The sequence below is a fragment of the Oncorhynchus clarkii genome, chromosome 13 (assembly GCF_045791955.1).
Source record: "Oncorhynchus clarkii lewisi isolate Uvic-CL-2024 chromosome 13, UVic_Ocla_1.0, whole genome shotgun sequence".
NCBI classification, from domain to species: Eukaryota; Metazoa; Chordata; class Actinopteri; order Salmoniformes; family Salmonidae; genus Oncorhynchus; species Oncorhynchus clarkii.
In genome coordinates, this window is record NC_092159.1 from 56,222,851 (window position 1) to 56,248,356 (window position 25,506).

The 25,506-nt window shown below is 43.4% G+C and overlaps 3 protein-coding genes across 3 annotated transcripts in view; 1 reads left to right on the forward strand and 2 right to left on the reverse strand.

Annotated features, from left to right (window-relative positions):
- LOC139365128 (modulator of smoothened a) overlaps positions 1-1,665 on the reverse strand; it is a 32,775-nt gene extending 31,110 nt beyond the window's left edge. The window contains exon 1 of the mRNA XM_071102540.1: positions 530-1,665. Within this exon, the coding sequence (XP_070958641.1) occupies positions 530-635 (106 nt within the window). The 5' untranslated portion in view covers positions 636-1,665. The remainder of the gene's footprint in view (positions 1-529) is intronic.
- A 3,782-nt stretch (positions 1,666-5,447) lies between these two features.
- LOC139365126 (ubiquinol-cytochrome c reductase core protein 2a) lies at positions 5,448-21,916 on the reverse strand. The gene is made up of 14 exons (XM_071102539.1): positions 21,800-21,916; positions 17,185-17,277; positions 16,624-16,773; positions 16,418-16,482; positions 15,446-15,502; positions 12,371-12,495; positions 12,044-12,141; positions 11,885-11,942; positions 9,669-9,764; positions 9,315-9,514; positions 9,022-9,102; positions 8,852-8,928; positions 8,516-8,669; positions 5,448-5,770 (listed from the first exon to the last, which is right to left on the reverse strand). The coding sequence occupies exons 1-14, from the start codon at positions 21,830-21,832 to the stop codon at positions 5,687-5,689; spliced, it is 1,371 nt and encodes a 456-aa protein (XP_070958640.1). The 5' UTR covers positions 21,833-21,916; the 3' UTR covers positions 5,448-5,686.
- LOC139423597 (NHP2-like protein 1) lies at positions 21,873-25,016 on the forward strand. The gene is made up of 2 exons (XM_071175183.1): positions 21,873-21,930; positions 24,636-25,016. The coding sequence occupies exons 1-2, from the start codon at positions 21,873-21,875 to the stop codon at positions 24,896-24,898; spliced, it is 321 nt and encodes a 106-aa protein (XP_071031284.1). The 3' UTR covers positions 24,899-25,016.
- The last annotated feature ends 490 nt before the right edge of the window (positions 25,017-25,506 follow it).

Sequence of the window (25,506 nt, forward strand, 5' to 3'; positions counted from 1 at the left end):
AAGTGGTCATTGACGTGGCCAATTGCTCTGATGACAGATCTATCTGCTAAATAAACAACCGCCGCCAAGAAATTACAGAGTAGTGCTTCTTGGTCTTGCTAATATGAAATCATTACAACACTACCCTTACGTAATACATGGGAAAGAGAGTAGTAGAGAACACAACATATATCAAATTATTTCTGTGTGTCCCCAATATATCAGCAATAACTTATTATATAGGCCTAAAATAATATCTACATGTGATATATACATTATATATTTATTATGCATCCCTATTTTGGATTAGTAGCCCAGTGTTTCAAATCACAGAGGAACATAGAACAAACGAGTTGCAGAGAGGACAAGATACCCCTGCTGATATGTAAACATTGCTAGAGGGTGAATGCAGCAGCAGGTAAAGGCTTCAATTAATGTATAACGTATAACAATCTGCAAAGGGGAATCATTCCATCAGTGATGCTGTAACATTAAAAGGAAAATACAGTGGTCAATGTCAAAGATAAGAGTTCAATAATTCCCCAATTACCTGCAGATTCGCCTGTGTTGATCCAGTCGGGGTTTGCAATGCTTGCGATTGCAAAGATATCCGCTGCCAGAAACAGACATCCTGATATAATTGTTAATTTATCCATATTTGCAGCTCAAGTCTGTGTGCTTTAAATTAGCAGATATGAAAGACGTGGCTTAGAGTTCCAGGTAAGACCAAGGAGTGTAAACCTCAGAGATACAGTTTTTAGATATATGTTTCCGTTAGATAGTTATCAGTCCACCTCACCCCCTTCAAAAGAGATTCAACTGGTTTGGAGGTTCAGCCTGTCATTATTCATTTGGACATGGCAGCAACAGCAAATCAACACACCTTCATTCCGCTTACATATGGCTAAAAACGGAGGAAAAAAATCACATCTCGAACGACCATCTTTTCGACCCGAATCTTCCTCCGATAAAGCAAAAGGAGCTGGCGCAACGTCAGGGCCCAAGTCTCCAGTCGCTGGTGTTCTCGCTCGGATCTGCACGGTAGCAGCAGCATTTGGTTATTGAGACTAGCCGGATAGCTAGCCACCTAGCTAGCTATTTCCCACATTCGAACTCCGTGTGCCGAACAACCCAGAGAAGGTGCTTGACGGCCGAACCCCCATTTGAAGAAGTACTTTAAACCATTTCACGAACAAAACTCCATCAGACAGAGGTACTAAATAATCGAATAATGCTGTGCCTTCAGTATGTCCTTGTTTTCAGCGAAGCTCTAAGGCTAGCTAGCCGTCAGGAAAACGAGAACCCATCCTCCCTCTTGCTTATTCATGCCCCCTTCTCCGCTGCTGGAATAGCATCAGTAGTGTAAATAGAACGCTAGCTAGCAAGCTCTGGTGCGGACATAGCGAAGTAGGAACCAAGGCAGCTCGAGCAGGCTCGGCGGCTTTCGCATAATCTTTATATGGAAATACGATATTATTAAAGCCGCTAGGAGAGGTGGTGATTATGCTTTCCCCGATTAGCCCACTAGCTTGGCCCCCTATCAACCGAACACCGTGCCTCACGCAGTGCGTTCCACAGACACAACAGCTCTCTCTCTCTCTCACACACACACACACACACACACACACACACACACACACACACACACACACACACACACACACACACACACACACACACACACACACACACAGGGGGCATTCGCTATCGTCTCGCGAGATCGTTGGCGTGAGAGACGTTTGAGACAGATGGGACCATGCAGAGGGGGTAGATGAGACCACTCATTTAGAAGGACATGACATTCATCAAACCGTTTATTATTCTCATCAGAGGAAGAAGTAACGCCTTTCCTTTTAACACTCAAAGGCTCCTTATCCCATGTTTGAATAAGTGTCCATTCTACCAGACAAAAGTGGTCCCCAAGATAGGAGTGATGGGGGGAAAAAACGACAATCTGAAATGTTTGTATGATTACCTTTTTGTGACACATTTTTGCCAACAAAAGCATGTGTAGATGCCTTAGTTTATTCTCACTGACATGTGCTGTAGTTAAGGTCAAAGCAAATCCTCTGATCTATCAAGGGAGTGTGCCAGATAGCAGTACTTTGCTGGTCAGCGCTTTCCACTATTCCATTAGAGCAGCAAAGCAATCAGCAGAAAGTAACCTCCCACCCACTCAACACAGCAGTCTCAGCAATGTGAGTCTTCACACTGGGCACAGATGTCAGTTTAACATCTTGTTTTGATGCACATTTTGTTGAGTTGTTAACTAACGTGAATTCAATGTGAAATCAACCAAACATGTCACCCTGTCATTGAATTTAGGTTAAAAGTAGGGTGTAAAATACAAAATACCTTTAAGTTGATGACTATTTGCAAATCCAATCAGTTTTCCACAACATCATTACATTTTTTGGTTAAAATAATCTGGAAACAACTTTGATTCAACCAGTTTTTACCCAATGTGTTTCTGCTTTGGAGAGAATATATAGATCACCCAGTTCTCATAAACTCAGCAAAAAAAGAAACGTCCTCTCACTGTCAACTGCGTTTATTTTCAGAAAACTTAACATGTGTAAATATTTGTATGAACATAAGATTCAACAACTGAGACATAAACTGAACAAGTTCCACAGACATGTGACTAACAGAAATGGAATGTGTCCCTGAACAAAGGGGAGGGTCAAAAGTAACAGTCCAGTATCTGGTGTGGCCATCAGCTGCATTAAGTACTGCAGTGCATCTCCTCCTCATGGACTGCACCAGATTTGCCAGTTCTTACTGTGAAATGTTACCCCACTCTTCCACCAAGGCACCTGCAAGTTCCCGGACATTTCTGGGTGGAATGGCCCTAGCCCTCACCCTCCGATCCAACAGGTCCCAGATGTGCTCAATGGGATTGAGATCTGGGCTCTTCGCTGGCCATGACAGAACACTGACATTCCTGTCCTGCAGGAAATCACGCACAGAACGAGCAGTATGGCTGATGGCATTGTCATGCTGGGGGGTCATGTCAGGATGAGCCTGCAGGAGGGGTACCACATGAGGGAGGAGGATGTCTTCCCAATAACGCAGAGCGTTGAGATTGCCTGCAATGACAACAAGCTCAGTCCGATGATGCTGTGACACACCGCCCCAGACCATGACGGACCCTCCACCTCCAAATCGATCCCGCTCCAGAGTACAGGCCTCGGTGTAATGCTCATTCCTTCGACGATGAACGCGAATCCGACCATCACCCCTGGTGAGACAAAACCGTGACTTGTTAGTGAAGAGCACTTTTTGCCAGTCCTGTCTGGTCCAGCGATGGTGGGTTTGCGCCCATAGGCGACGTTGTTGCCAATGATGTCTGGTGAGGACCTGACTTACAACAGGCCTAAAAGCCCCCAGTCCAGCCTCTCTCAGCCTATTGCAGACAGTCTGAGCACTGATGGAGGGATTGTGCGTTCCTGGTGTAACTCGGGCAGTTGGTGTTGCCATCCTGTACCTGTCCCGCAGGTGTGATGTTCGGATGTACCGATCCTATGCAGGTGTTGTTACACGTGGTCTGCCACTGCGAGGACGATTAGCTGTCCGTCCTGTAGCGCTGTCTTAGGCGTCTCACAGTACGGACATTGCAATTTATTTCCCTGGCCACATCTGCAGTCCTCATGCCTCCTTGCAGCATGCCTATGCCACATTCACACAGATGAGCAGGGACCCTGGGCATCTTTCTTTTGGTGTTTTTCAGAGTCAGGAGAAAGGCCACTTTAGTGTCCTAAGTTTTTATAACTGTGACCTTAATTGCCTCCCGTTCGTTCCGCAGGTGCATGGTCATTAATTGTTTATGGTTCATTGAACAAGCATAGGAAACAGTGTTTAAACCCTTTACAATGAAGATCTGTGAAGTTATTTGGATTTTTATGAATTATCTTTCAGGCTTCAAAGACAGGGTCCTGAACACAATCATGGGACGTTTTCTTTTTTAACAAATCAAAAACTGAAAAATTTGTATTGCTTGCCTGTATGATTACAGCTGTAAGCTTTTACAGAACAACCCGAAATTGACACTAGAATATGCAGGAGACCCAACTTAGAAAAATTATATCCTGTGTGCTCATATTCACTCAATTGTAGGTCCCACTGGCTGACCAGGGAATGACATGAACACATTCGAATGGTAGAAGAGGTCCTTAGCTGACAGTGTGTTATATGTTAAAATGTATTATGAATTGTATTAATGTTTAAGGACTCTTGGAAGGTTAGTCCAAATGAGGACTAAAAGAGATCCTAATAAAATGTATACCCATTTGAAGAGAAAAAGTTCTTAATTTGTTTAATAAGATTAGATTTTCTCAGAAGACCCCACACTATAGCCTTCATGGCATTTATGGCACATGAGGTATATTAGTGCATTTCCCTGTTACCACAGTCAGTCAATCACTGATTCAAGCACCACTCCACCACCTCCAATGGGCAATACATGTTAAACCTAAATAGACCCACATGGGTATGTAGCTTTATTATTCACTACGTTCCTTGAATACATGAGTCACTGACACCCAGTCGTTATGTGTTGATTTGTCATGTTTAGTCATCAAGGCCTTTTTTGCCCCTCTCTCTCTAGCCATAGCGGTTATTCTTAATAGCTGCTTTTGCTGTGCCATATTTTTGATAACGTGTTTGACCAAACTCCAGATCGATCAATATACTCAAAAATATAAACTTAACATGCAACAATTTCAAAATGTTTACTTAGTTACAGTTCATAGAAGGAAATCAGTCAACTTAAATAAATTGACCCCCCAAACGATCCTACAGGTGAAGAAGCCGGATGTGGAGGTCCTGGTCTGACGTGGTTACATGTGGTCTGCGGTTGAAAGGCTGGTTGGACAACTGCCAAATTCTTTAAAACGGAGGTGGCTTATGGTAGAGAAATTAACATAATTCTCTGGCAACAGCTCTGTTGGACATTCCTGCAGTCAGCATGCCAATTGCACGCTCCCTCAAAACTTGAGACATCTGTGGCATTGTGGTGTGTGACAAAACTGCACATTTTAGTGTGGACTTTTACTGCCCCCAGCACAAGGTGCACCTGTGTAATGATCATGCTATTTAATCAGCTTCTTGATATGCTACACCTGTCAGGTGGATGAATTATCTTAGCAAATGAGAAATGCTCACTACCAGGGATGTAAACAAAATTGTGTGCACAATGAGAGAAATAAGCTTTTTGTGCATATGGAACATTTCTGGGATCTTTTATTTTAGCTCATGAAACATGTTGCGTTTATATTTTTGATATAAACAATACCCCCACAATTTTCCCTCATTCTAACATACTTGGCTGCTACACTAGATGCAACATTTTTGCTGATGTAGCAGCTCCAACAGATTTAAGGCTCTTCGTCTCCCCCTGCAGCAGCTGGGCGGAATAACAAAGATATCATTACTCATTCATCTTGGTGATCAAATCAGACTGCCATTACTGTAGATAGACCATTTAATGAATTTACATCAAATATACAGAGAAATTGACAACAAAAAGCATAATTATTGCAGAACAAACTTAACATGATTTGTTAACAAAGGATTATCGTTTGCTGTGAGATGAAGTCATGGGCTTCATATCAGAACCAGGTTCCTATTTCTGGAGTGAGCAGCCAGGCACAACCTGCCCAGGTTAAAATGTTAAATAACTGTTTCATTGTTTATGGTTTATTTCTTTTCACAATTCATCCACGAAGGGTGTGTTGGCGAGGTGTCCACTAGCTGCCATCGATTTCTTGCCGTCCACAAACTTTCTCGCAGCCTGGAAAAACAAAATACACTTATCACATTGTCCCTTATTCCCCTTGTGTCCCCAGCTGATCTGCTATAAATAAACGTAAATGTAGGATGCACACAGAAATCAGTCTTCAAAAATGTTATTCATATAGTTTATTTTTTTCCCCTTCATTTTTTTACTTGGAGAATGGCTTTCCGATCACTTTACCCAAACATTATTTTATAGGACAGATGGAGGTATAGTTTGGAAGATAGAGGGAAATGAAGGATTTAGGGGCACATACAGACAGCAACCCCCATAGCCAAGGGGGCAATATATTCACCGGCATACAGAGTGTACAAAACATTAGGAACCCCTGTTCTTTCCATGATAGACTGAGCAGGTGAAAGCAATGATCACTTACTTATGTCACCTGTTAAATCCACTTCAATCAGTGTATATGAAGGAAAGGAGACAGGTTAAATAATGATTTTTAAGCCTTGAGACATGGATTGTGTATGCGTGCCATTCAGAGGGTGAATGGGCAAGACAAAATATTTAAGAGCCTTTGAACAGGATATGGTAGTAGGTGCCAGGCACACCAATTTAAGTGTCAAGAACTGAAACGCTGCTATGTTTTTCACACTCAACAGTTTCCCGTGTGTTTCAAGAATGGTCCACCACCCAAAGGACATCCAGCCAATTGACAACTCTGGGAAGCATTGGAGTCAACATGGGCCAGCATCCCTGTGGAATGCTTGACACCTAGTGGAGTCCATGCCCAATGAATTGAAGCTGTTCTGAGGGCAAAGGGGGGTGCAACTCAATATTAGGAAGGTGTTCCTAATGTTTTACACACTTAGTGTATATCCAATGTGAATAGATAGTTGAAGTCGGAAGTTTACATACACCTTAGCAAAATACATTTAAACTCAGTTTCACAATTCCTGACATTTAATCCTAGTAAAAATTCCCTGTTTTAGGTCAGTTAGGATCACCACTTTATTTTAAGAATGTGAAATGTCAGAATAATAGTAGAGAGAATGATTTATTTCAGCTTTTATTTCTTTCATCACATTCCCAGTGGGTCAGAAGTTTACATACACTCAATTAGTATTTGGTAGTATTGCCTTTAAAATTGTTTAACTTTGGTCAAACATTTCAGGTAGCCTTCCACAAGCTTCCTACAATAAGTTGGGTGAATTTTGGCCCATTCCTCCTGACAGAGCTGATGTAACTGAGTCAGGTTTGTAGACCAGCTCGCTAGCACAGGCTTTTTCAGTTCTGCCCACAAATGTTCTATAGGATTGAGGTCAGGGCTTTGTGATTGCCATTCCAATACCTTGACTTGGTTGTCCGTAAGCCATTTTGCCACAACTTTAGAAGTATGCTTGGGGTCATTGTCCATTCTGAAGACCCATTTGCAACAAAGCTTTAACTTCCTGGCTGATGTCTTGAGATGTTGCTTCAATGTATCCACATAATTTTCCAGCCTCATGATGCCATCTATTTTGCGAAGAGCACCAGTCCCTCCTGCAGCAAAGCACCCCCACAAAATAATGCTGCCACCCCCGTGTTTCACGGTTGGGATGGTGTTCTTCAGCTTGCAAGCCTCCCCCTTTTTCCTCCAAACATAAAATGATGGTCATTATGGCCAAACAGTTCTAGAGAGCACATTTCTCAAAAAAGTATGACCTTTGTCCCCATGTGCAGATGTAAAGCGTAGTCTGGCTTTTTTATGGCGGTTTTGGAGCAGTGGCTTCTTCCTTGCTGAGCGGCCTTTCAGGTTATGTTGATATAGGACTCGTTTTACTGTGGATATAGATATTTTTGTATCCGTTTCCTCCAGCATCTTTACAAGGTCCTTTGCTGTTGTTCTGGGATTGATTTGCACTTTTTGCACCAAAGTATGTTCATCTCTAGGAGACAGAACACGTCTCCTTCCTGAACGGTATGACGGCTGCGTGGTCCCATGGTGTTTATACTTGCGTACTATTGTTTGTACAGATGAACGTGGTACAATAAGGCGTTCGGAAATTACTCCCAAGGATGAACCAGACTTGTGGATGTCTACAATTTATTTTCTGAGGTCTTGGCTGATGTCTTGATTTTCCCATGATGTCAAGCAAAGAGGCAGTGAGTTTGAAGGTAGGCCTTGAAATACATCCACAGGTACACCTCCAATTGACTCAAATTATGTTAATTAGCCTATCAGAAGCTTCTAAAACCATGCCATGACTTTGTCATGCACAAAGTAGATGTCCTAACAGACTTGCCAAAACTATAGTTTGTTAACAAGAAATTTGTGGAGTTGTTGAAAAACGAGTTTTAATGACTCCAACTTAAGTGTATATAAACTTCCGACTTCAACTGTGTGTGTGTGTGTATATATATATATATATATATATATATACACACACACACACACATACATTATGTCTTAGCCATGAAGGTCAATAATGCAGTAGTAACATAAGAACATGTTAGAACCTGATATATGTTGATAAGTGACTTTCCCTAACAGTGACTGTCCCTCTGTACAGGTGATCAAAGCTGCCATCACCCAGGTGACAGGGGTTGTGAAGGGAGGCATGTCCGAGGATGATGTCACCAGAGCAAAGTGAGTTCACTAAACAACATGGCTCATTAAGTGGACATGAAACTTGGTGCTGTCTCTGTGGTTTTATTTAACTTTAACCAAGCCAGTCAGTTAATAACAAATTCTTATTTACATTGATGGCCTATAATACCTTCTTTCCCTAGCAGTAGTGAATGTTGAAGTGTACTCACGTTGACGACGTCTGCGTGGCTGACCGAGTCGATGCTCTGGGTAACTGTCTCTGGTGAGTGGTAGGCTCCACTGGACAGAGCCTGGGCCCCCATCTCCTCCAGCAGGCCCTCTGAACTCTCCATGGACATCAGGTACTCGGCTTTCAACTGCTTCCTACCAGGTAAGAGGGGGAAAGGGTCAAAGGTCAAATCAGGGCAAGAAGTTATTATAGGCCATCAATGTAAATAAGAATTTGTTATTAACTGACTGGCTTGGTTAAAGGTTAAATAAAAAATAAAACCACAGAGACAGCACCAAGTTATGTCCACTTAATGAGCCATGTTTAGTGAACTCACTTTGCTCTGGTGACATCATCCTCGGACAAGCCTCCCTTCGCAACCCCTGTCACCTGGGCGATGGCAGCTTTGATAACCTGTACAGAGGGACAGTCACTGTTAGGGACAGTCACTTAACATATATCAGGTTCTAACACGTTCTTATATTACTACTGCATTAGTGTGCTCACCTCTCCTGCGGAGTCGGCTTGGGCGATGGAGTAGACCCCAAAGAGTCCAGAGTCAGCGTATGTGGCATTGAAGGCTGTGGCCTGAATAGGAGACAGAGAAATAAGCATTAGATTAACTTCTGTACACAAGATAGTCCAAGATCATTGTGCTTTCTAACCTCTAAACCTTTTATTTTTCTCTGTGTGTAATTTAGACAATCATACAATGAAAACTCCAGTTATGTAGAATTTCAGTAGTGACCACAACCAACAACACAAGAATAACTGTAGCAACAAACAGGGAAGTTACTCACATCGAAGGGCTGTGTGGTTGCATTGGCGATGCCCTGGCTCAGTTTGCTGGTGACGTTGGAGCCTCTCTTTACGTGTGGCCCGGCTCCCAGAACCCTTTGCAGCACACTAAAGGCATTGGCCTCTGCTGATCCAGTCACACCGCCCTCGCTGGCAATCAGCGAGTGGACCAGACCGGCCCCGTTCTGCACCCGCAGCTCACCTGCAAGGACACACAGTCACACACGGTTAACCACCATCAGGGTACGAACACACAACCCATCTTGGCTCACACACTGGGGTTGACTGAATCAGTGGCCCAGACTAGAGCTCGCAGTTAGGCGTGCATTGCTTCTAAGGCTCTCTATGGGTCTTACCTCCGCGGTATACAGCCTTGGCCCCAGCAACTCCAGCCCCACTGCGGACACTGAGAAACTGCTCTCCTACCTGCCTCAGCACTGAGTGATTCACACCTGGGGAGAGACGGCACAGACAGGGGTCATGTCACTGGAAGACACACCAGAGAGCCAGCAGGAGACACACACACACAGGTGGACTGTCATCACATAGACATCACATGCCCTCATGTGTTTCACACAGGGGTACATACTAGGGCCGGGAATTGCCAGGGACCTCACGATATTATCACCATACTTAGGTGCTGAAGCGACATGTAGTGTTGTTCTATATGTATTGCGATTCGATACTGTGATTTTATTTCGATTCAATATATATTTTGCTCACCATATGTCTGCTGCCGAGGGATAAGAGAGAGCCATGAGAAAATGACTTGATCAGTAAGGGAAATATACTACATGGCTAAAAGTATGTGGACACCCCTTCAACTTAGTGGATTCGGCTACTTCAGCCACACCCGTTGCTGACAGGTGTAAAAATTGAGCACACAGTCATGCAATTGCCATAGACAAACATTGGCAGTAGAAGGGCCTGTACTGAGTGACTTTCAACGTGGCACCGTCATAGGATGCCACCTTTCCAACAAGTCAGTTTCTCAAATTTCTGCCCTGCTAGAGCTACCCCAGTCAACTAAGTGCTGTTATTGTGAAGTGGAAATGTCTCGGCGCAACAACAGCTCAGCCGCGAAGTGGTAGGCCACACAAGTTCACGAAACGGGACTGCCGAGTGTCCTCGGGTTGTAACACTCACTACCGAGTTCCAAACTGCCTCTGGAAGCAACATCAACACAATAACTGCTCACCAGGAGCTTAATGAAATGGGTTTCCATGGCCAAGCAGCCTTACACAAGCTTAAGTTCATGCGTTGGCTGGAGTGGTGTAAAGCTTGCCGCCATTGGACTCTGGAGCAATGGAAACGTGTTCTCTGGAGTGATGAATCGCGCTTCACCATATGGCAGTCCGACAGACGAATCTGGGTTTGGAGGATGCCAGGAGAACACTACCTGCCCCAATGCATAGTACCAACTGTAAAGTTTGGAGGAGGAATAATGGTCTGGGGCTGTTTTTCATGGTTTGGGCCCCTTAGTTCCAGTGAAGGGAAATCTTAACGCTACAGCATACAATGACATTCCAAACGATTCTGTGCTTCCAACTTTGTGGTAACAGTTTGGGGAAGGCCCTTTCCTGTTTTTGCATGACAATGCCAACAGGAACAAAGCGAGATCCATAAAGAAACAGTTTGTTGAGATCGGTGTGGAAGAACTTGAATGGCCTACACAGAGCCCTGACCTCAACCCCATCGAACACATTTGGGATGACTTGGAACGCCAACTGCAAGCCAGGCCTAATCGCCCAACATCAGTGTCCGACCTCACTAATGCTTGTGGCTTAATGGAAGCAAGTCCCCGCAGCAATGTTTCAACATCTAGTGGAAAGCCTTCCCAGAAGAGTGGAGGCTGTTATAGCAGCAAAGGGGGGACCAACTCCATATTATTAACCATGATTCTGGAATGAGATGTTCGACAGGTAGTGTAAGTGCTGAAAACAAATTGGCTCCCTATTTAAAAAGATGGAGAACAAGTTTTGGGGCAGGTACCGCCAACAAGCGCAAAATCAATATTGCGATATTATCAAAACTATACGATATCGTCAAAAATAATATCTCAATATGTAACTAGCAATTTATTTCCTATCACTTGTACATACCAGAGAGCAGTCATGTCACACACACAAAGTGCGTCATACTGGAGCAGAACAGCTGACCTCTACTCCACATATCTTTAGACAGCCTTTAACTCTAGGGTTTGGACAGAGGCCAAAGGAAATGTGATGTGTACACAGTACGTACACACACAGAAGGAGAGTGTGTTTACGTCAGCCTAATTCAAAGGATATGACCCTTATTGTGACCAAATCAATAGGGTTGTTCCGATTCCCTACCCTTCTTCCTGAAGTGTGCACTTGCTCAATATCCCCTCAAGGATTTAAAAGTAATACATTGGCTAGAGTGTGTTTCAACCATATTCCTTTTCAATCCATGAGGGGCTGCACACTTCAGGGAAAAGGTAAGCCAAGGAATCAGAACAGCCCCGGAGACATGCTGAAGGAGCTGCAACATGTTAAAAGGAGAACCCAGGGTGCCATTGGATCAAAAAGACTAACAGCCAGACACTCACCTAGTCCTACAAGAGCCATTCTGGCACTGGTGAAATTGTTCTGGACAAAGGACTGCAGCTAAGGGGAATAAGGAAGTAGGAGAGCATTTAAGAGAGAGCTAAGCTGTGACAAACACAAGGTAGCACTATAGTGAAAAACACAGCTATTAACAGTCTTACCTGTTCACCACTGACTTTGCCAACCATGTAGTCAGGACAGTACAGGGAGTTGGATAGAGCGTTTTTGTAAGCAGCTTCATGCAACTTCTCAATGACACCTTCAGAGAAATAAACCCCATAACAAAATACTTCAGTGTGTTGGCAAGGAGAACTAATAACAGGATGCTAGACAAATGACTATAGACAAAAAAAACAAAACAAAAAAAAATTGGCAGCTTACAAATGTATACTAAACCAAAATGCTACTGGTAATTGAATAAAACATTAATTCAACAAGGAGCAATCGTGCTGGACAAGTAAAGTGAATAGAGGGGAAGTGTTGCTGACCTATCTGTGAACACTGGTGGGCCAGGGCCCGGTCTACCTTGACCCTGGAGGTCAGGTCGTCCACCTCCCATGGCCGGAACTCTGGGGTCATGGTCACGTTGATCAGGTACTCAATCACTGTGTCTCTGAGGAGAAGGATGGACGTTGGATGGGCAGACAAACATATGGACACACACGGACAATGCAACAGTCATAACTCTCAACATAGAGTGGCAAGAAAAAGTATGTGAACCCTCTGGAAATACCTGGATTTCTGCATAAATTGGTCATCAAATTTGATCTGATCTTCATCTTCATCAAGTCACAACAATAGACAAACAGTCTGCTTAAACTAATAACACACAAACAATTAGAAGTTGTCATGTCTTTATTGAACACACTGTGTAAACATTCACAGTGCAGGATGGGAAAAGTATGTGAACCCTTGGATTTAATAACTGGTTGACCCTCCTTTGGCAGCAATAACCTCAAACAAACATTTTCTGTACAGTCGTGGCCAAAAGTTGAGAATGACACAAATATTAATTTTAACAAAGTCTGCTGCCTCAGTTTGTATGATGGCAATTTGCGTAAACTCCAGAATGTTATGAAGAGTGATCAGATGAATTGCAATTAATTGCAAAGTCCCTCTTTGCCATGCAGATGAACTGAATCCCAAAAAAACATTTCCACTGCATTTCAGCCCTGCCACAAAAGGACCAGCTGACATGTCAGTGATTCTCTCTTTAACACAGGTGTGAGTGTTGACGAGGACAAGGCTGGAGATCACTCTGTCATGCTGATTGAGTTTGAATAACAGACTGGAAGCTTCAAAATGAGGGTGGTGCTTGGAATCATTGTTCTTCCTCTGTCAACCATGGTTACCTCTAAGGAAACACGTGATCATAGCTTTGCACAAAAAGGGCTTCACGGCAAGGATATTGCAGCTAGTAAGATTGCACTTAAATCAACCATTTATCAGATCATCAAGAACTTCAATTGAACCGCTCTCCTTGTTGTGAAGAAGGCTTCAGGGCGCCCAAGAAAGTCCAGCAAGTGCCAGGACCGTCTCCTAAAGTTGATTCAGCTGTGGGTTCAGGGCACCAGCAGTACAGAGCTTGCTCAGGAATGACAGCAGGCAGGTGTGAGTGCATCTGCACGCACAGTGAGGCAAGGACTTTTGGAGGGTGGCCTGGTGTCAAGAAGGGCAGCAGAGAAGCCACTTCTCTCCAGGAAAAACATCAGGGACAGACTGATATTCTGCAAAAGGTACAGGGATTGGACTGCTGAGGACTGGGGTAAAGTCATTTTCTCTGATGAATCCCCTTTCCAATTGTGTGGGGCATCCGGAAAAAAGCTTGTCCGGAGAAGACAAGGCGAGCGCTATCCTCAGTCCTGTGTTATGCCAACAGTAAAGCATCCTGAGACCATTCATGTGTGGGGTTGCTTTTCAGCCAAGGAAGTGGGCTTACTCACAATTTTGCCTAAGAACACAGCCATGAATAAAGAATGGTACCAACACATCCCTTGATGGCAACTTCTCCCAACCATCCAGGAACAGTTTGGTGACGAACAATGCCTTTTCCAGCATGATGGAGCACCTTGCCATAAGGCAAAAGTGATAACTAAGTGGCTCGGGGAACAAAACATCGATATTTTGGGTCCATGGCCAGGAAACTCCCCAGACCTTAATCCCTCAAGAGGCGGGTGGACAAACAAAAACCCACAAATTCTGACAAAGTCCAAGCATTGATTATGCAAGAATGGGCTGCCATCAGTCCGGATGTGGCCATTCTATTGTTGATTTACTTCTGTGTTTTGGGTCGTTGTCCTGTTGCATCACCCAACTTCTGTTGAGCTTCAATTGGCCGACAGATAGCCTAATAATCTCCTGCAAAATGTCTTGATAAACTTGGGAATTCATTTTTCCCGTCGATTTTAGCAAAATGTCCAGGCCCTGAGGCAGCCTCAAACCATGATGCTACCTCCACCATACTTTACAGTTGGGATGAGGTTTTGGTGTTGGTGTGCTGTGCCTTTTTTTCTCCAAAGTGTTGAGTTGTTTGGAAGGAACACACAACTGTAGTTTCATCTGTCCACAGAATATTTTGCCAGTAGCGCTGTGGAACATCCAGGTGAACTTTTGCAAACTTCAGATGTGCAGCAGTGTTTTTTTTGGACAGCAGTGGCTTCTTCCGTGGTGTCCTCCCATGAACACCATTCTTGTTTAGTGTTTTATGTATCGTAGACTCGTCAGAGATTCTGTAAGTCTTTAGCTGACACTCTAGGATTCTTCTTAATTAACCTCATTGAGCATTCTGCGCTGTGCTCTTGCAGTCATCTTTGCAGGACGGCCACTCCGAGGGAGAGTAACAACAGTGCTGAACTTTTATAGACAATTTGTCTTACCGTGGACTGATGAACATCAAGGCTTTAAGAGATACTTTTGTAACCCTTTCCAGCTTTATGTAAGTCAACCATTTTTCTGAGATCTCTTTTGTTCGAGGCATGGTTCACATCAGGCGATGCTTCTTGTGAATAGCAAACTCAAATTTTGTGAGTGGTTTTTATAGGGCAAGGTAGCTCTAACCAACATCTCCAATCTCATCTCATTGATTGGACTCCAGGTTAGCTGACTCCTGACTCCTATTAGCTTTTGGAGAAGTCATTAACCTAGGGGTTCACATACTTTTTCCACCCTACACTGAATGTTGAATTTATGTATTCAATATAGACAAGAAAAATACAATAATTTGTGTGTTATTAGTTTAAGCACACTACGTTTGTCTATTGTTGTGACTTAGATGAAGATCAGATCAAATTTGATTACCAATTTATGCAGAAATCCAGGTAATTCCAAAGGGTTCACATACTGTTTCTTGCCACTGTAGATGATGAATCAAGATGATCTCAAGTGGCCCTATGGGAAGCCTCTATGATAAATAGGTAAGAAACACAGGAGCTAATTACACCATGAATCAACCCTGTCCTCGCATACAACGTGTCCGTAATTCAAGTTTCCTCATCCATCAATTCAACACCAAAGTAAACCCACACACTTTGAGGGAGTCTGGCTGCGGTAGTAAGGGTACTTACAAGTGGTCTCTCAAACACTCCACAGAGTAAACCATGGTCTCCCTCGATGACGTTACGCTGCGGACATACAGAAAACAGACATGTTAGCTACATCCTCCAGACTAGACTAGCTATGATGCACATTGCTTTGGAATGAGGTGAAAATAGGAACATTCTTGTGCTGTGTGTGCAGATTGGCATTTACTGGGATGCTTCATGTACTGGAGACAACTCTACAGGGTGGTCACTAGCTGGCACAGCTACAAAGTCATAAAATCTGATTTTTAAACCTAAACTTAACCATACTGCTAACCTTAAATTGAGACGGAAAAAAAAAACTCATAACTTTGTTTACGATATAGCCAATTTTGACTTTGCAGCTGGCCCATCTAGCGGAACACTTAGCTTTGCCCCCAGGACAAGATTTATCCCAATAAATGTCAACCTGCATGTGACTCTGTGCTTCTCTCATCTTGTTCATTCTGCTCTATCCTAAAACGTGAGCCCCCTGTTGACTCGAGGGCAACTGTATGTGTGTGCTTCTATAATGTAGTGAAGCTATAGCTTGTGTGAGGTATAGGTGTTGAAGTTGGTGTTAACGTTTCACTGCCTCCTACATTTACGTTTATTTACGGCAAGTCAGGCGGGGACACAGAAGGAATAAGGGACAAGGAGGGAAGGGGTACACAACACAAGTGTATAATATAATAATAATAATATTCCATTTAGCAGATGCTTTTATCCAAAGCGACTTAGTCATGCGTACATACATTTTACTTATGGTTGGCCCCGAGAATCGTACCCACAACCCTGGCGGTACAAGCACCATGCTCTACCAACTGAGCCATACAGGGTAACAGAGGGTATATTGTAGCATACACTCTGTATGTGGAGATAGGAAACAGTATAATGTATACTCTGCATGAGGACAAAAATGGGGTTAGGGGACAGGGAGGGAGGGGACATAGTGCTGTACTCTCCATACTCACTGACCTCAGACTACCCCCCACTGCCTCCACACCACGACAGATCCTGAACGCAGACGCTCCCTTAGTAGTCTGAAAACAACAGTGACAGTGTTCATTCATTAACTTAAGGACTTTTAAAAAAAACTGTAGTTGTGATGGAAATTTCCCATATTGTTGAAGTCATTCACAAGTCAAAGAGATCAATCCATTCATAAAACCACTGGGACTTACCAGGTTGGCTGCCAAACGCAGGACATGACTGACTCCCTGGTTCTCCACAGTCTCATAACGAGTGCCTGCTTTAACAAACACACCCACACTGGACACGGGAGAGTAGTTCTCCAACGACGCAATCACTAGACCGTTGGGCAGCTTGGACACCTAGTAGAGAATACAGGGAGGGAGAGTCATGATGTAACAGCTGGGACACACGTGAGACTGGCAGCATTGTTGTTTTGGAAACTGCAGAGTGAGTAAGAGAGTAAACATTCCATTCTGTTCAACTGAGGTAAAGTTCTTGTGATCAACTACACAACCAAAAGTTCATTTTCCAATATGGAGGGAAAAATATGTCTACACAGTAAGTAAAAGTGTGTGCATGGTAGTACCTAAAACAAGTCTACACATGAACATAATCACAATGCTTAGCCATAGAGTAGAGCACATCCTCATCCCTGACACGCCATGCAAGGACCCACCAAGAAAAACTCCACACCCCAGTTTGGGCTACAACTAGGGCCCAGAGTTTTTCCTGTGATCCCATGTGAAAACTTCTTGGCCTCTATGACATACCTGTACACTCTGGGGGGGCAGGGCCGCCCCAGCCTTCAGGCCAGCCAAGGGCTCAGTGAGGACATCGCGCCTCCTGGCTGCATAGCATCGTATCTGGGGAGGGAAATTATTAAAAATCATGTCAACAAACACTCACCAGCACTTCCTCAGCTAGGGAATTACAATATGACACTATTCAGTTCATGTGGAGGGATCTAGATTTCCTTCTGTCCTCAAATGACCCCAGTCAAATGACTTCTAATGACCATAATAACAGGTTTTGTTTAGGAGGATGTTTTGTGATATGAGCAGCTTCCTCTAGACCTAAAGATGGGAGATGAATTCTGAGCCTGGTCTAGACTAGAGCAGTGGGTATGCTTGATGATATTTAGTCCACTCTGAGGGTAGACTCACTGGGTGCCAGGCCAACCTGAAATATGTAGTATGTTAAGCCGCCTTCTTATTTGTCCTTCCAAGAAGACGCATCATACATTGGCTGTAGCACCTTGGTTAAGATGAGGGTGAGGTGTAGGGAAACTCACGCGGTAGTAAGGCTAAATCCTAAAGACCTGATACGATCCAACCCCCAGTCAAACATCTAATGTCAGAAGAGATTATGCTTGTACAGACAACCCGACAAAAATATGAGAGAGAGAAATAGAATCTAACATTTTTTTGCAGTCATACAGATCATTTTCCACATTAAAGCATTTCATGTTATTTCCACAGAAATGACCAAAACAGGTGTCTTCAACCTTTTCTGGCATGAGAGCTACATAAAAAAGTGTAGCAAGCTACTCATTTTTCTCTAGCTTTCAAATAGGCCCATTTTTCCTTCTCTTCTCCAGGTTCTTAATGAACTACTTACACCTGTACACTATGTTTTCTGTTTTATTTTTCCTGGTTTTAGATGTTTAAGTTTCACTTTCAAAAGTATAAGTGTTAATGGAAAAACGAAATTGGATGTTCTGAGTCCATGTCAACGGTAAAATCACATCAGAATTTTTTTTTTTTTTTTTAGGTATGTAAAAATACATGTATTTTTGTGTAATTCCCCTTAAATTGCGCGGACAACAGTGAAGTGGACAACAGTGAAGAATGGAACAAAATGGCCTTAAATTGTTGTGGAAAATTAGTCTAATGTATCGTTCCTTGTTAGAGTACGTTTTTTGGATAAAGATGTATATTTGGGAAACCCTTTTGAAGTCACGAGGATGGTGAAGGCGGCGTTGGGAAAAGTGGAGGCAGTCAAAGTAACCAGAAGTGGTATGGTGTTGATATGTGTATCTAAAGAGCAAAAGGAGTGTGCATTGTGGCTCGCGAAAATATCGACGCATGAAGTGAACAGCTTTAATTTTCGGAGATTTTCTGGCGTCCTATTGGACATTGATGATCATTATCTTAGGCCAAAAATTCCAGGAGTAGTTAATACACGTCGCTTGACACATATGGAGAAAATGAACAGTTTCTGTATTATTGTTTAATTAGTATGTACCACCCTAAGATACGCCGTAACAGCGTTCGTCCAAAACCCGATGCAATGCAAGAAGTGTAAAAAGATTGGCCATGTGTCAAGTCTTTGCAGAAGGAAGGAATCTTATTGAAGAGTCTTAATGTAAAATGTTGTAACTGTGGTGGGGATCGTATTTCCGAATTCCCTGAGTGCCCTGTTAGGGTGAAAGAGGTTGAGGTGTCAAAGATCAGGGATGTAGTCGGTGAAGAGCTTTGAAGGGGCAAGAGGCCACAGTTCTGAAGAAGATATGGAGGTGGATATGCCACAAACAGTTGCAAACGTTGAATACACTTATTGTGAAAAAGGTGTATTTTGTAGCATTTATAGCCACAGTTATTAATTGTACTGCACAAGTGTCCAAGAAGCTGGACATCATATCCGCAGCCGATAAGTTTTTGGGCCTCCAAGACTTAATGGCAGAAGCATGTCCCGGTGACACAGGATCACAGGATCCTTCTGAGCCGATGTAGGGACCGGCTTAAAACAGAAAAGCTTTAGTTTAATTAACATTTCGTTAGTTTGAATGCAATTTTTTTTAAATGTACTTTTTACTCAATTTCTCTCCTTCCTTTTTAGAGCCTTATTATCATCAACTTGTAGTGTAGGTGGCGGAATGCACATATAATTGATGCGAACGCCATTATAACAGAGAAGAAGCACCAAGTTTGCAGTTAACATTTAATTGATGTTTTGGGGAAACTGTCAACCCACAAAATGGTTATCATATCAACTGGCAACACATAGTGTGATGGATAAACACGCGCACCACACAGACAAAAGCAATATTGCTGGAAATTAATAGGCAGATAGTGTTAGGTTTGGCTTTTTAGGCCAATAGTGGCTAACCAGGAGTTGGATAATGTCAATGTTGCGTTGATTAGGTAGTAACTGGGAGCTTGCTGTGTCTGATACTTGATAAATTGCATGCATTTTCAGAATTGTTTGGCGAGCTTCTCGTAGGTGGGCTGCGAGCTAATCGACCTGTTGGAGACCTCTGACCTAAACTAATCTGGAACCTGATATCTGAAAAGCTAATAAACTCAGCAAAAAAAATAAACGTCCCTTTTTCAGGACCCTGTCTTTCAAAGACAATTAGTAAAAATCCAAATAACTTCACAGATCTTCATTGTAAAGGGTTTAAACACTGTTTCCCATGCTTGTTCAATGAACCATAAACAATTAGTGAACATGCCCTGTGGAACGGTTAAGACACTAACAGCTTACAGATGGTAGGCAATTAAGGTCACAGTTATGAAATCTTAGGACACTAAAGAGGCCTTTCTACTGATTCTGGAAAAACAACAAAGATGTCCAGGGTCCCTGCTCATCTGTGTGAACGTGCCTAGGCATGCTGCAAGGAGGCATGAGGACTGCAGATGTGGCCAGGGCAATAAATAGCCATGTCCGTACTGTGAGACGCCTAAGACAGTGCTACAGAGAGACAGGATGGACAGCTGGTCGTCCTCGCAGTGGCAGACCACGTGTAACACCTGCACAGGATCAGTACATGCAAACTTCACACCTGCGGGACAGGTTCAGGATGGCAACAACAACTGCCCGAGTTACACCAGGAACGCACAATCCCTCCATCAGTGCTCAGACTGTCCGCAATAGTTTGAGAGAGGCTGGATTGAGGGCTTGTAGGCCTGTTGTAAGGCAGGTCCTCACCAGACATCACTGGCGACCACATCACTTATAGGCACAAACCTACCATCGCTGGACCAGACAGGACTGGCAAAATGTTGCGGTTTTGTCTCACCGGGGTGATGGTCGGATCCGCGTTTATCGTCGAAGGAATGAGTGTTACACCGAGGCTTGTACTCTGGAGTGGCATCGACTTGGAGGTGGAGGGTCCGTCATGGTCTGGGGCAGTGTGTTACAGCATCATCGGGCTGTGCTTCTTGTTATTGCAGGCAATCTCACCGCTGTGCATTACAGGGATGACATCCTCCTCCCTCATGTGGTACCCTTCCTGCAGGCTCATCCTGTCATGACCCTCCAGCGTGACAATGCCACCAGCCATACTGCTCGTTCTGTGCATGATTTCCTGCAAGACAGGAATGTCAGTGTTCTGCCATGGCCAGCGAAGAGCCCGGATCTCAATCCCATTGAGCACGCCTGGGACCTGTTGGATCGGAGGTCGAGGGCGACATCTCACAGCAAGAACTGGCACCAGACATCACTGGCGACCACATCACTTAGAGGCACAAACCTACCATCGCTGGTGTCTGGAACTTGTTCAGTTTGTTGTTGAATCTTGTGTAAATTTGTATTAACACATGTTAAGTTTGCCGAAAATAAACAGTTGAAAGTGAGAGGACGTTTCTTTTTTTTGTCAGACAGCTGAGCTAGACACCAAACACTTGGCTGCCACTGCGAATTGTCTGAGTAGTCTACATTAAAACATCTCAATGCTGATGCTTTGGATGTCAAGCATTAGCAAGTAGCACTGGGAATTCTGCAGCACACTCCAGATATAATATAATACACTGTTCAAAAACAAGGCAATATCAAAACATTAACTTGTCAAGCTTCCTAGAAAATCAACAGTGTACTAGATAATACGGGAGAAAGCCGGTGGCTTATTGTCAGACCTTCGTAGCTAAAACTGCCAGATACTTAATCCCATCACTACCAATCAACATTGCAATGAGACATTGACTGTTCCATGGCATGTCACCTGGCTCGGATTGTCAGTGCGGGATTGATCTGAAAAACCAGCAGAACCGCAATGACCTTCAGTGGGTTGAGCTGGATGGAACCATGGGCTACGTGACAGCTAGCTAGCAATACAGCCTGCCAGCGATTCGCCAGTAGAGAACATGCCATTGTAAAATGTAGTACATAGCCATTCTTACTTACAAATGAGGCTATTATAGGTTCATTAAATCGATTGGATACATTATCTCGGTCAAGATTATAGAAGTAAGCGCGCCTAGCTAACTTTAGCTACGGTAACCGACAGGCTAATTAACCATCCGTTTCCACTAGCCAACCTTGGCAACTTAGCCGGCGAGTCCGCGGGGTGGGTTCTAATTGACTTCCCAACGGAAAGAATGCACGAAACCTCATGATACATCGTTGTAAAATACACGTTTAATAGGATAGAGTAACGAGACTCACGGATAATTTATTTAGAGTTCGGATCCCTTTCATGACTCCAGTTTCTCTCCTTCAGCAGCAGTAAAATACAGATATGGACGCGCTGACGTCCTACCCAGAATGCACCGCTCTTCACAGCCAATCCAAAAATGGTAAAAAGATTCGTCAAACAATTTAACTTTAAAAGGACCAATCGGTAGTTGAAACAATACTGTTTTGGTAAAAAATCTGAGGGATGAGCCTGGAGAAATGTTACCACTTAAATTCATAGACAGAGCTATGGATGCAAGGACTGACCATCCATGATATCCAAGTTAAAGTTGTAACCATGGTTTGAGGCTATGCAATGCAGAGGAGGCTGGTGGGAGGAGCGGCAATGGAATTAATGGAACGGAGTAAAACATGTGGTTTCCATGTGTTTGATACCGTTCCAGTATTCCATTCCAGCCATTACAATGAGTCCATCATCCTATAGCTCCTTCCACCAGCCTTCACTGATACAGTGTTTGTCTACATTAACCTTGTTTACAACCAATGTAATAATACAAGCTAATATTTTGGGTTCTGATGAGGTATGACTAATGACATTATTGTTTACGATAGTTGTATCAATGGGTATATACCATTAATTTATAAGTGCAAAATGGATGTAGCAACTGCAGATTGCCCATTAAACAAGATTAACAATGATCAGATTCAGAAATTGTATGGACAGGCTGAGTCGACTGTAATGCATTTTCATTTTGTAACTTTTGCCATAAGGGTATGTGTTAAATACACTACAATAAAACAAAACAGTTGTGGTGACTGAAGGAGAAACAGCTCAGCTGAAGAGAGAGGGCAGGTCTGGTGTGATCAACTGAGTTAGTCTTGTGGTGGGTTTGATGACAGTCTTAGCCCACTGAGCTAAAGCCTATGCATTAGCTTGGCGAACAAGTCTTCAGGTCTCATGCAAGGTTACTCACACAAGTGAGAAGGGTTCAAATCCATTTGCAGTCAATCTGCGCAATACAAGACTGGTATTCTATTCTAAAAGCCTAGGCGGTATTTCATAATGCAAGTCTGTGTCTTGCAGCCATTAGCTGTTGGATTTTGAAATTTGAGGTATGGGGATTCTTACTGACTTAAAAAAAACTATCCCTAAATTCATTACAACAGCTGAGAGTTTCATATCTCGATAGAATACTATTTCTACAGCGTGATTAAAGTCCCTCCTCCCGGGTCGCCAGTAGCTTCCACCATAGACAATCGGCACATAACTAATGCCGTGGAGAAAGAGAGGTGAATTTAAGTCAGCCTGGTTAAGTGGAAATGGTACATTGCTAATATTTAGTGGTATCCAGGCTCAGCAAGGGAAGATTCTGCAAATGGAAAAGCTTAATGGAAAGAAGATTAAAAGCCATGTACCTGGTGCTTATTCTAGGTTGAGGGGAGTCAACACTGGGGTCCCAATATATGTCCACAGCACATGAGATTAGTGCCACCTTATTTCGATGTGTTTGATGCCATTCCATTCGCTCCGTTCCAACCATTATTATGGGCCGTCCTCCCTTCAGCAGCCTCCACTGGTCCACAGATGTGAAGGGAAGCAGAGTGATTAAGGATGGTGTTCTTGGGGTTGTACTCATCCTTCTTCCTCCAAACACGGCAAGTGGAGTTCAGACCAAAAAGCCCTATTTTTGTCTCATCAGACCACATGACCTTCTCCCATTCCTCCTCTGGATCATCCAGATGGTCATTGGCAAACTTCAGACGGGCCTGGACATGTGCTGGCTTGAGCAGGGGGACCTTGCGTGCGCTGCAGGATTTTAATCCATGACGGCATAGTGTGTTACTAATGGTTTTCTTTGAGACTGTGGTCCCAGCTCTCTTCAAGTCATTGACCAGGTCCTGCCGTGTAGTTCTGGGCTGATCCCTCACCTTCCTCGTGATCATTGATGCCCAACGAGGTGAGATCTTGCATGGAGCCCCAGACCGAGGGTGATTGACCGTCATCTTGAACTTCTTCCATTTTCTAATAATTGCGCCAACAGTTGTTGCCTTCTCACCAAGCTGCTTGCCTATTGTCCTGTAGCCCATCCCAGCCTTGAGCAGGTCTACAATTTTATCCCTGCTGTCCTTACACAGCTCTCTGGTCTTGGCCATTGTGGAGAGGTTGGAGTCTGTTTGATTGAGTGTGTGGACAGGTGTCTTTTATACAGGTAACAAGTTCAAACAGGTGCAGTTAATACAGGGAATGAGTGGAGAACAGGAGGGCTTCTTAAAGAAAAACAGGTCTGTGAGAGCCGAAATTCTTACTGGTTGGTAGGTGATCAAATACTTATGTCATGCAATAAAATGCAAATGAATTACTTAAAAATCATACAATGTGATTTTCTGGATGTTTGTTTTAGATTCCATCTCTCACAGTTGAAGTGTACCTATGATAAAAATGACATACATGCTTTGTAAGTACTAAAACCTGCAAAATCGGCAGTGTATCAAATACTTGTTCTCCCCACTGTATATATATATATCCTGTTGCCTAGTCACCACACACATACACACACATACACACCTCCATATGTAAATATGGTATTTTAACTGACCTTTTAAATATTTCCTGTATATTTCTCGTTCTTTTATATTTTGTTTCTAGTAATACATTGATTATTGCATTCTGGGGGATTGAGTTCGTAAAAAAGGCATTTCACTGTGCATGTGCGGTTAGGAGCTAGACAGTAGCAAGTTAATGTGTTTGGGGGAAGACCAGCAATTCATCCAGACCAGTAATGCAATTGACATGCCTCTGAAATAGTACCACCTAAAAGCTTCAGAATTGTCACTCTCTAACCTCTGCCCGCCCTCTCTCCCCCAGCCACTAAAACACTTAACCGCGGTATTGCTGAGTTCATTGTGATGGCCGCAGACGCGGAGCCCCTGGAGATCATCCTCCACCTGCCACTGCTCTGCGAGGACAAGAACGTGCCCTATGTGTTTGTGCGCTCCAAGCAGGCCCTGGGACGCGCCTGTGGGGTCTCACGCCCAGTCATTGCCACTTCGGTCACCATCAAGGAGGGCTCGCAGCTCAAGCCCCAGATCCAGTCTACCCAGATGGCCATTGAGAGACTGCTGGTGTGAGCAGAGAGCTCAGGATGGGGGTTGTAGGGTTAATGGGACACCACCTGCTTTGGTCATATTCAGATTTTTGTAAATGGGACAGACTATGATTTAATGTTGTCCTGCTTTGTTTCATGTCCTGTCAGACTTGTGTACAGAAGATTCTATTTTGTAGGGCTATGTCCATTTTGAAATGTTGGGACAGAATAAGTATATCTGAAGCGTTGGAACAAAAATGGCTTAACTTGTTTTTAACATTACTATGTTGTACATGTGGTAATTCTATATAGAGTACACGGGACGTCAAACTAAGCATAGTAGAATCATAGCAACAACACTTAGCTTTCCTTATGTTGACCTTTTTCCTTCATTTGGTGCAGTTAAAGGTGGACATGTTCATTCCAGTATTTGTAGTGTTTCATTTGGGAAACATTCCTACATTGGTTTTAAATTATAATTTGATTATCACCTACACAGTGACTTGCCCAATGTATTTAATGTATAATTATGGAAGACCCTGTTCAAGTTTCAGCATTGTAATCAATGGAACCTCTATGGGCAGATGGATGCATTTATGACACTGGACACTTGGGTAAAAGCCATGTGGTAAAATGGGTTTAGATCCTGGG